At 39.9% G+C, this 14,011-nt stretch overlaps 1 protein-coding gene across 1 annotated transcript in view; it reads right to left on the reverse strand.

Annotated features, from left to right (window-relative positions):
* The window catches only part of EXOC6B (exocyst complex component 6B), a 557,753-nt gene that overhangs the window by 138,836 nt on the left and 404,906 nt on the right, over positions 1-14,011 (reverse strand). Inside the window, exon 16 of the mRNA XM_081797284.1 lies at positions 5,382-5,455. Coding sequence (XP_081653410.1) covers positions 5,382-5,455 — 74 coding nt within the window. The remainder of the gene's footprint in view (positions 1-5,381; positions 5,456-14,011) is intronic.

Genomic DNA, 14,011 nt, shown 5'->3' on the forward strand with positions numbered 1-14,011 from the left:
GATCAAAATAGGATGGGGAATAGGAGGGGCAGTTGTACATAGTTGGGTTCTTGAGCTGTTCTCAAGTCTGCATACCTTTATTAGCTGACAGGACCGAGTTCACCTGTATACCTCTAACAGGAATAACATCAGAATTTGTTCAACATCTCCAAAGAAACATACAATTATTTCTCTCAGGCCCTACAGTTGTTTTTAAGGCAAGTTAAGCGCCTGCAATGGAAATGCACCGTGTTTACTTTCGACTGAAGGTTTAGAAATTGGGGAATAACTGGCCTAGGGGGAATGTCACCGGCCCCATCTATAAAAAGCCAGAGATATCTTGGGATGGCTTTGCTGTTTAAGAGTCGTTGCCAACAAGCTCCATTCAGAAGATCTGATGCAATGTCGCAACCTACTTCATTCAACTCTATAAACACTTAGTATATCGGAAGTAAATCACAGTCGGGGCCAAGGGACAGAAAATGTTACTGAAGAAAAGAACCCATTCAAACTTCTGTTGGTCAAATATGTAAGGTGAACAGCCAGAACTGAAAAGAGCAATGTAAATAATTAATTAATCTGGGGAAGTTAAGATGCCCTCACAATGAATGTGAATAACAGAAATGTGAAATATTCCAGGGTGGCCCTCAATAAGCAGGGTTTGATGAGAAGTATAGGACATTAAAAAGAAAAAAAAAAAAAGAGGTCCATGAGGAAGCTGAACAATAAAAATAAGGAAAGAAGAAGAGAAGTTAAGAAATTGGGGTTTAAAGAGATTAGTCTAATACTTAAAAGAAGGAAAGATAGTCGAGATCCTAGTTAAACCTACCCCCAGCTGTTTTCAAACAAAACTTAAAACTGTTTATTTTCTATGCTTAAAACGCTTTCCTTCCTCACCAATGCCTGGCTTTCTTTCAGTTTAACTTTCCACTTTTTAAATGATTTTATACATTTTATATATATAAAATATATATAATTTTATATATTTAAATGATTTTAAATATTTTATAACTACTTAGGCTCACAAAGACCTCTCCATTCTAAGGCCTCTTTCTGCATTTATAGATACATCGTTTGTATAAACGATGTATCCCAACCAGAGGACAAGCTGAAGTCGATTTTCCCACTCCTTCACTCTGGGCTGGCCCGGTAACCAGCTCTGGCCAACAGAATGTAGTGGGAATGACGGCTTGCCAGTTCCAAGTGTCGACCTCAAGGGGTCTGCACCTTTCCCCCTGCTCTCTTGAAAACTGCCAATATGTCACATGATCAAGCCTGGGTGAGGCAGCTGGTGGATGAGAGATCACATGGAGCAGAGAAGAGTAAGTCTAGCTAAGGCATCCTAGACCAGGCAGTCCCTAGGCAATCTAGTGCCCGATCTCAAGGTACGAGTGAGCCCACTGAACCTATCCCGATCGCCAATCTGTAGAAACTCGAGTTAAATAAATGGTTCTTCCATTAAGATAATACGTCTCAGGGTGCTTTGTTATGCAGCAAAACATAATGAAATAATTGAAACATACACAATGGCTCCATCCTTCCAATGTAATACTTATGACAGTGTGACTTATATTAAAATTAAGTATTTGCTGACCACCTCTTTGCTCCTGGAGGACAGAGACTGTATTATATTCATTTGTGGACTCCCACAGCACCTGCGTTTGCTTTGTTCACAGGAGGCACTCAGTGTGATAAAATTAAGTTGAAATGAAAATCAACTTAAGTTCAAATTCTATGTTCATCAGCATTATGCACTTAATGCTTAACAACCGAAGAAAAACACAAACCATAGCACCGTTGAAGAATCAAATCACCACTGAGAATCTACTATTGGTCTTGTACTGTAATTCCAATTACAAAGCATTAAGGGCTGGCAATTACCAGGACTTGGAGTGCACACGCCACTTCAAGATCGTTAATAAGTGAGCCCTTTAAGGTATCCCTGTCGAGATTTCACATTAACCCAAGTTTGGATTTTGACAGAAATTTGCACATATATTTGACATAGGAATGTGAAGTTGAACCGCAATCCTACTTTTAGGTACCTGGAAGCCTAGAAAGCATAAAGTGGCAAAGGAGATTTTGATTTGTACTGTCTAGTTCACGTTATTATTAACAGCAGGTTTTCTACACCCAGAAGTCTGACAAATAAGAGAAGTAGCATTTCCTGTGTTCCTGTGCATTAACTATGAGGTGCTATACACGTGTAAAATACCACGAAAGCTTGTGTATTTAAAATGTCATTTCACTCTTTTCCTGACGAATGAGGAAACTGAGAATAGACAGGACAGGTGGGAAAGGATGAATACTTTCGCTGTCCATATCTAATTTGCTTTCTAACTGAATTTCTATAGCTTTTAAATGACACTCTGCTATTATAGTCTATATAGAGATGATCGCATCAAATGGTCTACGTTTTGATTATTTTAAAAATCATCGTTCACTTGATAGTGTCTGAAACACTCTAAAGCAAGAGGACGTGACAGTCTGATCAGAATGAGGATGCTCATAAACCAGTGAGGCAAATGCAGTCGGTGACAGTGGAAGAATACCTTGGCTGCCCTGCGACTGTGGTTTCCCGCGTGGACCTATACCCTCTATAACTTGCCCTAACTTCAACTTCTGCCTTTAACTTCTGCCCCGTCTGTTTAATATTGTTATCTCGGACTAATAAAGGACATGATGATGAAATCAGTTAATAAGCTAGAAAACTGAATCAGGACCTAAAGAGGCCGGGACCGGCTAGAATGATAAAAATCTATGTTGTTAATAATATGGAAGAAAAATGAAATCAACTGTATAAGGACTACATGAGGAATGGGTAACAATGCTACACAAAGACTCAGCTGCTACCAGAGGATGCTCAATAAATCAGGAGAGGAAGCCTATCCCCCAGACTGTGATGCATGAATAAAAACATAAAGAATCAAAGGGTCAGAATTAAGTGAGACAGATTTTAGTCAACTTAAGAAATATCTTTCTAATAATCAGATTGTCCTAAGGCAGACCTTGCTGCTTTGGGGCGGTGAGTTCTCACAGTCTGGGGTGCTGTATAGGGTTTCAAGTATCAAGCCAAAGGTTATACTGCATGATTATTAAAATTGGCCCCCAACCCCAAAATTCTGTAATTCTATTATAGGATTCTGAAGGGAACATGCAAAAGGACAATATACTCAAGGACACTTAATCGTGCTTCATTCGAGGTCAAGATATCTCCTCTGGGGACATACTCCAAGGTTCTCTCCTTATGGTTTGAACATCTCTACAGTTCAGAAGTCTCCTTCTAAAAGGATGCTCATTTAAAATAAGTTATGAGAACGACCAAGATGGACTGCAAAGAGATTAATATTTGCAGCATGGGATGTGGAGGGATCATTTTTCTCACAATGATTCAACCTACCTGAGGCCTGCTGCTAATGAGCCTCAGCCTGAGAACTGGAGAAGGTTTTCAAATGATCTAGGTTAGAAAAGTTTAAGCTGTTTTAACAGAGACAGCCATAACTAGAAATTAGGTGATAGATTCAATAGGAAGAGGCATACTCTTCTTATGAGTAAAATTTTGGAGTTTTGGTTTCTCCTGCTAAAATATCATAAAAGGAACTCAGAACAGAAATGCGATGGCAAATAGGAACTTACGCACAAACTACAGTCCTCACTGAGAGCTCACACGTATTTGAGCATTCATCCCCGGCTCAGATCCACCTTATTTTGGCTGTGCTTCTAACTTACTCCCTTAGTTAACATTTTCTGCGAACACTAGTTGCTTTCCATAGGGACCCAAACCACAAACTAGTGAGAATGACCACGCTTTCTTCTCATGAATAGCGAGAAAGGAAAAATTTTTCCTTGGATATGTCTCTCCAGTGAAATTCAGTGTCTGCTTTCCAAGAAAAGCCAATTGGCTCAGAAGTTTCTGAGAAGAAACAGGGGAGAAAAGTCCAACAGATAACACTCCATAAAACCCTAAAGCAAAAATCCCAATCTTTCAGCCTCACATCTGCCAAGGGGTTAAAACCTGACTGTCTCTGTTGAGTTGCTGAATCCACAGGTGGAAGGTCTTAAGTGTGGAAAGAGATACCCAGCTCCATTTGTGACCATGCTGGGAAAGCCTTTATGTGTAAGAGAACCCCCACCTCGGCCCCCAAATACTAAGTTGACACACGTTTCTGGGACGCGGCCTGAATCCTCAAACTTTGGCGGGTCTATAGAGACACAATTTTCTGTTTTCTGCTTAACAGGGCTTTCCAGAATTGTCATCAGATGACAGATTACACCACCCATCCACAAGGATTCAGGGGTAGCTCAGGCCATCCATTATGGGTTAAAAGCTGTTCCGGCATGAATCGAGTCACAGTGGTAAGGAGACTACCAATACAAGGGGTCCTATAGCTTTAAGAAATACTCTGGGCATCTAAAAGTTTTCAGAATGCAAACTATGTCAGCTCTGAAAACAAGAGGCACTGCATCATTATGGCAGGAGAAACAAAGCCAGCCCCCTTTTTAAAACAGACAAAAAAAAAAGATTGTTTTAATAGGAGAGAAGCATCAGTCATTGATTCTTACTTCATTCACACTTTTTATCCAACCCCATCCATCTTCAGAGTGAAGAGATGACAGAGCCCAGTTAACTCTCTCCCTCTTTCGGCCCCCGCCCATCCTGTTCCTCTCCACCCAAACCACCAAGGCCTACCAACCTACCCATTTCAATCTGCAAGCAACAGCCCTCCAGAACGATTCTTTCTATCCGATGGGCTTGCGAAACTCGGGTATGCCCGAGTACCGGCTTTCATCGACATTACTTTAAGAGGGTTGCCCGTCAGGTAAGCATGACCGGTCGGGGCCTTTGCTAATCACCTTCTAAAACCACCACTTAGTCACTCATGGCTGACCACATTCTACAAAGGAGGGGACGGGAAGACATAAGGCAACAGAAAAAAGTCACCAAGCCAAAGCAACCCTCCAGAATGTAAAATATTTCATTTTTCTTAAATACTGCCGCCCTCATTCTATCTGCAAACAAAAGTCCTCCGGGCAGGCAGTCTCTGCACCAGTGCACCTGCTCAGCGTTGGTCCGCCGAGTTATCTTTCTGCTGTGTCTGCAGAAGCCAACTGTAGCACAATGGGTCGCATCACTTGAGGGTCACTTGAGTCCCTCTACTCTCTGGGTCCCTCCTCCCACCTCCTGCCTTCCCTTCCACTCACAAAACCTTTAACTCCACCATAGCTAAGGATCCCAGATAGCTAAATAAAAGAGGTGGCCTCAAACACAGAGGAAAAACCCTTAGGTCTCCAGTGTGAATCGCCAACGCCAATCCCCCTCCCCTCCCCTTTTCCTTAAGACCTGATGGTCTTCAGTCACACATCTTAAAAGAAAAACAAAAAACAAAAACACAAAGACTTACTTGTCTCAAGTCGATGAAGGCCAACTGCAGCGTGTCCTCCTGGAACCCAGGCACCGGGCCGGATCTGGCAAACTCTGTGGGAAAGAAAAGAGGATAAAAAGCGCCTTTAACTAACCATGGACAGGGAGATTGGCAGACGGATGACAGGGAAGACAAGAGAGGCTGGGGGAGAGGAGGACCAAGCTTCTAAGGAGTCATGTCTCTCTCCCTTCAGCTTCTTTGTTTGCCCTTCAAAATTCGTGTCATCAAAACACCATTAATTCCAGCATCCTGACAGCAAGGAAACTGTACTAATTCGACCTGAAATTTATTCCCATGAGCCGCGCTGGGCTTCAGAGTATTTGTTTTGTGAATGGACAAACAACTTGCAAAGGAGGAGGGAGTGGGGGAGAGAAAAAAGTTTTCCTCTCAACACAATAAAATCTTCAGCTGTGAAACTCTTTTCAGTTCCGAAAGCTATTTATATTTTAGATCGCTGAAGGAATTTTCTAATTTCACGCCTGTCACCTCATTCCCCAAGCATTTATCAAAAAATATTCCCTGCCACATCATTAATTATTCCCTCACTGATTATTTGTATTATCTCATGACTGCATTATTGCCAACACACACACACACATACACACACACACACACATACACACACCCAGCAGAAGCTGTCCCGATCCACTGCCTGGCTCTTGAGCAAAGGAGTATTTGCAGATTTGAAAAGGCCCATCTAAATAAATCTCACTGCAAAGCTTAGGGAACATTTGCACATGTCCATCCTACTAGTGTATTCTTTGTCCTTGACTTCCACTTCTTTTCCATTCTTGAAAATTCTTTTTTCTCTTCCCACTACCCCAATTTAGTCTTAGGTCAAAGAGACCACATGAATGCTATTTGTAATTTACGGTAGTGCCTTAGGTACATGCTCAGTTTATGATGCTGACTTCTACATCGTTAACAAGAAGATAACTGCACAGGGCTACAGGGACAAACACTAGTAACAGTTAAGAATGTCAAGTTTTATCGTCCCTAAGCCCGGCTTATTATGAAATCAAAAGGTCTTGTTTAAGCTCCCTACACACATGCACGCACACACACGCGTGCATACACACACACACACAAACACACACCATGCAGAGAGAGAAAAAATTCAAGAGTTGGACAGTTACTATGTCTTGAATTCTCTCCGTAAAGCCAAAGTGTGATGGACATTTAACATCAATCTACTATTTACCTCAAAAACAACTCAAGTATTGGCTCAAAGCATATATGAAAAGGAATGTTTTCCTTTCAATTATGTTTTTCTCCGGGAATGAATTTAAGAAACTATACAGATTCGGTATCATACTTTTCTTTTGAAATTAAATAAAAATCCATCAAGATATTTGCATAAATGCCTGGAAAAGTATTTGCAACATCCAGTAGCTGGATGTATTTAAATGATATTTGTGAACAATTATAGAAATACCTGTTTTTTAAAAATATTTTCCATCTGGGGCTTCTTAGACATAATTGGTTTTCATAACACCCTTGTCCCACTTAAATAAAAAATAATGCTAACAAGTTAAGTTGGAGGGATTATGGAAACAACATGTGAAATGAAATTTAATACAATTTATTAAACTAATACATAGCACAGATGTATTCTACAACTGTACACAAAATATTCTTATTTTAGACATTTCAATAAAAACGACTCTTGTAAGTGGAAGGAGATAAACTACATTTAGCATGATTAGCAGCACTAGGTTTCTATTTGCATTGAAAAGAAAATTCAAGTGCCATTTGTAAATTAATTCTATCATATTACAGCCCAAATGACTCAAGTTTTAAAAGAGTAAAATCCTACAACCGTACAAATACTTGATGAGGGCCATGTTAATAAAAAGCCTGACTACTCCATCCTTCCTATTTTGCAATAGCCATTATGTGTGCTAACCTTGTAGACAGCGGCTGTTCAAGTCAGATGTACAATTTTCCCATACTCTGCTCTTACAGAAAGCAGTTCTTTGAATTATAGCCACAGCCGCTCTTTTTGACAGCCTTGATTGTCAGTGGTCAGCTTAAATAAGTTTCTCATGCCTGCTGGTTTCATCCAAGGTCAGTAGCTTTCCCCCATTGCTCCTGCATGAGTCGAGGCTATGCTGCATCATTTGAAGTATGCAATCCTCTCTGTCAGTAGGAACCTTTCTTGAGTCAAAAGTAGCAACTATCAGGGTGTTCTGCATACCTACACATGTCCAACTCAACAGAATTAACCTGTGGTATGTGGTTTGAATTCTTGAGAGCTGGCTACCCATTCTCACATCTCCTTCTTGAACATGCTCCCCGGGGTTAAGAGATGACACTGCCGAAACCACGCAGGAATCCAGACGTGATACATATTTAGTTCTCAGAGTCTCCCTTTATAGGCCTCATTTTTATGACACACTGAATCTTCCAGGTTCCCAGAGGACACAGTGGCCTTTTAGGTTTGATTCTCCTTTTATAAATCAAAGGGAATCAAAGAGTGACAATTGCATCAAGGTATGGCCAAGTAAAGAGATTGATTTCACACACAGTTTATGGAAATGTCTAATTACTGTATATTCAACTTCATGTTTGTATTTTTTCTCATTGTTTTGTGTATATAATTCTTGTCTTCTCATGTAGATAAGTAAACTCCTTAAGGATAAGGACCATATTGCTGAACCTAACAAGTACTTAAAATAGCAGATGTTCAACAAATACTCATTTGTTAATTAAATAAATTACAAAAACAGCAAGATTCGTTAGTCACATATACTCTTCACTGCAAATGAAAATCTGTGGATTGTAATAGGTAATGTGTCCTTAACATGAGTATCAATAAGCAGGCTTTAGGAATTTATGAGCTCCTTAAAATTAGGTGCACAGTGATTGAGGGGATGGGTTTTGAGGTCATAATATCAGAGTTTGAGCCCAAGATACTGGGTCTGTGGGCATGGGCAAATTACTTATTCTCCTTAAAGCTTCAATGGCTTTTTCTCAAAAATGAAGAAAACAGTGCATTCCCTCTAGTGCTACTATGAGGATTAAATGAAATAACACATATAAAGCAGTTGGCAAAGTGCCTGGCATATCATAATTGATTATCATTACAATTAGTTTTTTGTGTGAATATACAGTTCTCTGGGAAGAAGGTTCATAGCTTTCACTGAATTCTCAGGGGGCTGGTGACCAAACAAAAGTTAAAGAAACGCCGTTATATATCTAGGACAAAACATCAGAATTAATTCAGCTACCGTTCAGTGATGAGTTAGGCAGTTGGCACTGCAAATTTATTTATAGGCAAATATTTAAGTCTTTCACTTACAGGAAGCTGATATGACTAATTAACAGTATGTTAGCCACAGCACAGTAATTTTTATTGGTGTCACTTAAGAATTGCAATAAATGCATAAAATCGATCTCCTCTAATTTTCTGATTCAATATACCTTTAAAAACATGGCTATTCTCCTAGAGTTAACTCTTCAGATATACAAAAAATGCTAATAGCATAAGGAAGCGTGAATATTTTAAATAAGTGAACATTTGTATATAGTCTGATTCCAACCATATAAAATATAATATGCATTGAAAACATGACAGTAAGCGTTCATTTCATAATGTTAAGTGAGGCTGTTACAGACAGAAAGATTACAAGAGGGTTTTATTTTTCTTTATATTTTATAAACTTTTAAAATGAGTACCGACCACTTTCATAATCAAAGAAAAGGAAACAGAACACACACACACACACATACACCAAAATTACTTAGTGGTGCTGATTTAGTCATACTTTATCTAGTGACGAGAGAGAATAACTTGTTCAAGATTTAGCATTACAGGCAACTGGGATTGGTCTGCACACACAAATTCCCAGAGGTTGCTTGACAGAAAGAGAAGAAAACTACACACTGGAGGGGGGCAAAAAGCCCCAGTCTATGTAATAGGCTGATGCCTACATAAACTGATCACATGTACACACTAGAAGCCTCTCTTCAGCATCACAAATAGAAACCTTCCTCCTTTTGAAATCATAAAAGGGGTACAAGTATGCAATCGTGACTAAGTGGAACCAATGTACATATGGGGCACAATGGACAGTCCCTTTCTGGACTTGGCTCTAGATTCCAAGATCTATAGCAGGTTTTCAGTCTCTAAGTGTTTCCAACACCAGTGTTTCCAAAGCCTGGAGTTCTGTAGAGTAGCCAAAACATCGCAAGTGCTTGCTCTATTTCACACAGACCCAAACCCGGACTTTCGACCAGCATGTGTCACTTGGGGACTGAGTCAAGGTTCCAGTGAGGCTGGCAAGAAAGCTTCCTCTTCAAAACTTGGTTCAGATTAGCAGAGCTCCTGACTACCACTGACACATTTTCCAGAGGGCTCTGCTCTGCCCAGCAGCAATTTCCTGCCCTTGTATTATCACCGTAGGGACTCTCGGAGTCGGAGCTGATATCAGGGCTTAACTCCAAGAACCAATTTGCAAATGTGAAAAATCTTTTAATGAGGAAACTGCCAACTCATTGAAGTTTATGAAGGAAATCTTTTCATTAAAAAAATAAATAAAAAGGAGGTGTAAAAGTTACAGAAAAGAAGGTATATTGTTAAGTGAAGGTACAAGTGGGGAAAGAAAATTACACGAAAGAAGTATTTTACTTACCAAATATTCAACATTCTTTCACATTCTTATGTACACTTAAGTCTATGAGATTTGGCAATCATTTTTAAAAACAATATTAATTTCTCAAAACTATCCAGTAGGTTTACATTCCTAATAATCTTTGTATTATAATGACATAAAATTACCGAAAGAGAAAAAGAAGTGATTCCATTAATTTCAAAATGCTTTCTAGACTTCTTGAAGGCTGACCTTATAATTAAGTAACACTATCAGGGGGGAAGGCAAAAAAATTAAATAAACTTTAATTTTAAAATTATCTGGTACATTCGCATTTGGCTGAAGAAAAAAAATTATTAACACCACAGAACGCTAATTAGAATAAAATGATAGTCAGATTAGAAGGGGCTTTGAGAAGTCAAAATGACTGCCATAGTTTATAATCTGTATATCTAGATAGGACATCTGGGAGTTTATCAAAAGCAAGTTGTGAGAAACAAAATAAAACTAGTTCTTCTGAGCTGACTCAAGGAGAACAATAATGTTTTTAAGGGTCACAAAATGACAGATCTATTTAATGCAAATTATCCATGGAACAAGAACAATTTTCAAAAGAAGAAGAGCAACAAGGTAAAATTTATTTCAGAAAAGAAAACTAGGAGCGCCTGGGTGGCTCAGTTGGTTAAGCAACTGCCTTCGGCTCAGGTCATGATCCTGGAGTCCCGGGATCGAGTCCCGCATCGGGCTCCCTGCTCGGCAGGGAGTCTGCTTCTCCCTCTGACCCTCCTCCCTCTCATGCTGTCTCTCATTCTCTCTCTCAAATAAATAAATAAAATCTTAAAAAAGAAAACTAGTATGATATCTGACAAATAGGTAAAATAGCAACTGTTGGAGAAAACCACAATTGGTTTAAATAAGAGGAAGTTGAAAAGACAGTGGGCAAAACTGTAACCAGAGGTCCCTGGATACCGTCCTTTACTTTTGCTGCCAGAGAACGTCCAGGTCAGATAATGGACAAGATAGCATCACCGGCTCTCACAGAAGGGATTTGAGGTTTGGTTCTGGCAAACCAAGTGAGAAAGAAAACTCAGTACCCAGGAGCCCAAAGTATGTTGGCTACTTGTTTATACCTTAGGATCATGTCAGGTCACATGTGGGTTTTGTGGGATTGAAAAAAATAAGAGCCGCTGTTGCTGTATTAACATAATGGTTTCCTGGTATCTGGCTCCCTGGAGCCACAGGTAAAGGGTGTGCCAGACTTCGCAGCGTGGCTCTGGGGAAGCTAACCCCTTCTTGCATCACTTCACAGTGGCTCCACCAAGCTAATTACAGAGAGGAGTTGATAGACTCCACAGGGAATCCACTCAGGGCCCTGCTGGTCAGAGAAAGGTCGGCCAGCACATAAGGAAGTACGAACGAACAAGACAGACATCCAGGGACAGGAAAAGGGGAGTGGGAGGGAAAAACACCTTGCAGATGCCACCGATTCTATGTGTCTAAGTGTGCTCACACGGACATGCGATCATAAAAACCAGACAGCTTTATTTAGCCAGGGGAGGACTCTGGGCTGCACATTATTCTCTGCTTTTACACACCGTAAGTACGTAACTCACTGCACCTCCCACCCAAGAAGGGCAGAGGAGAGCACAGGCTAACTCGAACCGATTCTCAAAGTCCTGGGAGAGAAACCTGATGAAAAGTGATGACACTAAAATCTGATTGCAGATGCTAAAGCAGTACTCCAAACAGATTTACAAATTACTATTAACATTTAATGGTCTAAGTTCAATTCTCCAAGCTCCTTTTGCTCTGGAAGACCACGGAAAGGAGGACAGAGAGATGTGGCTTTTTAATTAAGAAAGCTTAATCTCCCATAAGCGAAGAAATGGCCCCCAGCAAGCAGGAACTTCCGCGCTGCTGCTAAGTAAACAGGCCGATCAATCTCCACCTGGCTGTCCCCAGAGGGGACCGCCGAGAGGAAAGGAGGGTCCCGGCACTTTCAGGACTGGTGTTGGTGACAGCACATATTCACCTGGACAGGAAAGCTGTTTCATGAGGAATAAACCTAGAAAAGCAGAGAAGCTGATTTCTACTTCTCATTTAACATATAAGAAGAATCTGTACACAGTTTAATGAAATTGGTTAGCTGAATCTAGGAAAGCAAACTAGAAAATAATTCTGTTCAAGATTGAAAAGACAGCAATGATATAAGTTCCTACCATTTCATGGAGTCCAGGGGGCACTGGGTGCGTTTATGGAAATAGAGTGCTATTCTCTGTCTGAAGAAATAATACTTTACATGATGGATAAGAATCCTTAGCTGCCATCACTAAATTAAACAGAGTAACTCCTGTATTGTGTGGTTCTTTGCAGAGGAAGAAGGGTTGAGGAAAGTCAAGACCGTAACGAGTGGCAGAACAATGTCATGCCACACGGCAGTGGACTTTACCTTAATATTCCACAGAAAAGTAACAGCCAAAAGCAGAGCAAAAGATGACCTAGGAATCAAGTCTACAATCTATAATCCTGAAGCTGAAGGAAGTATTTGTAAACTACTGAGGACTTTGACGGATGAGAAAATTAAGGCCCAAAAGGTTAAGTCAGTGACCTAGTTAGAATCTGATCCTTCTGAGTCTGTCCTTCTATTATTTCAATATGCATGTCCCACCTGGAAGGTCTAGAAACAAATATTCACTTTACATGTTCCTTTATATGCATTTTAAATATTCCTTCTTACTTAGTTAGGAATAATAAAATCATAAAAACATACAGATCTGTATAAAGTCATAATTTTCCTCTGAAGTTCCTGAATGCTTCACAATTTTGCAAAATAAGGGCCAACTTCATAATATATCTTTTAAAATTATGGTGAAGAGAAGCTTCTCCCAATTAGCAATCAGTACTGCTTCTGTGTATAATCTCTGGAAAGTGGAGGACCTGCCATGAGAGAGGTGGGCTTCCTGAGAGATGAGAAAGACTAGTGCTCTGAAGTAGTAACTTTATATCCTTGACGTTTTTACTATGCTTTTAAGGACTTAATTTTATCCATGTGTTTGTTCAGCACTGATGATTCTGCTGCATGAACATACACACAAAGCTGTGGCTATCTGAAATTTTACAGAAGGATTTTGAGAAGGATTCTGCAGGTCATTTAACATAACAGTGAAAATCAATTTTCTAAAAACTGTCCAAATAGAAATGCAAGCCCCATGTGTAATTTTAGAATTTTTAGAATTTCTAGTAGACACATTAAAAACAGAAACAAAATAATTAATTTTAAAATTAATAATATATCTTGTTTGACCCAATATATACAAAATATTTCAATTTTAACATGAAACTAATATTTTAGGGGCACCTGGGTGGCTCAGTCAGTTAAGCGTTGGCCTTTGGCTCAGGTCATGATCTCAGGGGCCTGAGATGGAGCCCTGTGTAGGCCTCCAAGTTCAGCAGGGAATCTGCTTCATCCTCTCGCTCTCCCTCTGTGTTCTCCCTCTCTCTCTCTCTCTCTCTCCAATAAATAAAATCTCAAAACATGAAACTAATATTTTAAAAATTATTCATGTTTGGGGTGCCTGGCTGCCTCAGTCAGTAGAGCATGTGACTCTTGATCTCAGAGTCGTGAATACTTAAAAAAAAAGTATTCAGTTTTTTTCAAAATTCAGTATGTATTTTACATTTACAGCACATCTCATTTCTAACTAGCTACATTTCAAATGTTCAAACGGCTGCTTAAGGCTGGTAGCTATAGCATTGGACAGCACACCTTTAGAGGATGTCGACTGTAATGAACGTAAATTAAAATTAATTGTGCCAAGGGGCGCCTGGGTGGCTCAGTTGGTTAAGTGTCCAACTCTTAGTTTTGGCTCAGGTCATGATCTCAGGATGGTGGGAGCCAGTCCCGTGCTGGGCTCTGGCTCAGTGGGGTGTCTGCTTGGGGCTCTCTCTCCCTCTCCCTCTGCCCCATCCCCAGCTCACGTTCTCTCTCAAAAATAAACAAATCTTTAAAAAAAATTA

The sequence above is a fragment of the Leptonychotes weddellii genome, chromosome 10 (assembly GCF_054177405.1).
Source record: "Leptonychotes weddellii isolate Sample4059 chromosome 10, ASM5417740v2, whole genome shotgun sequence".
Taxonomy (NCBI): Eukaryota; Metazoa; Chordata; class Mammalia; order Carnivora; family Phocidae; genus Leptonychotes; species Leptonychotes weddellii.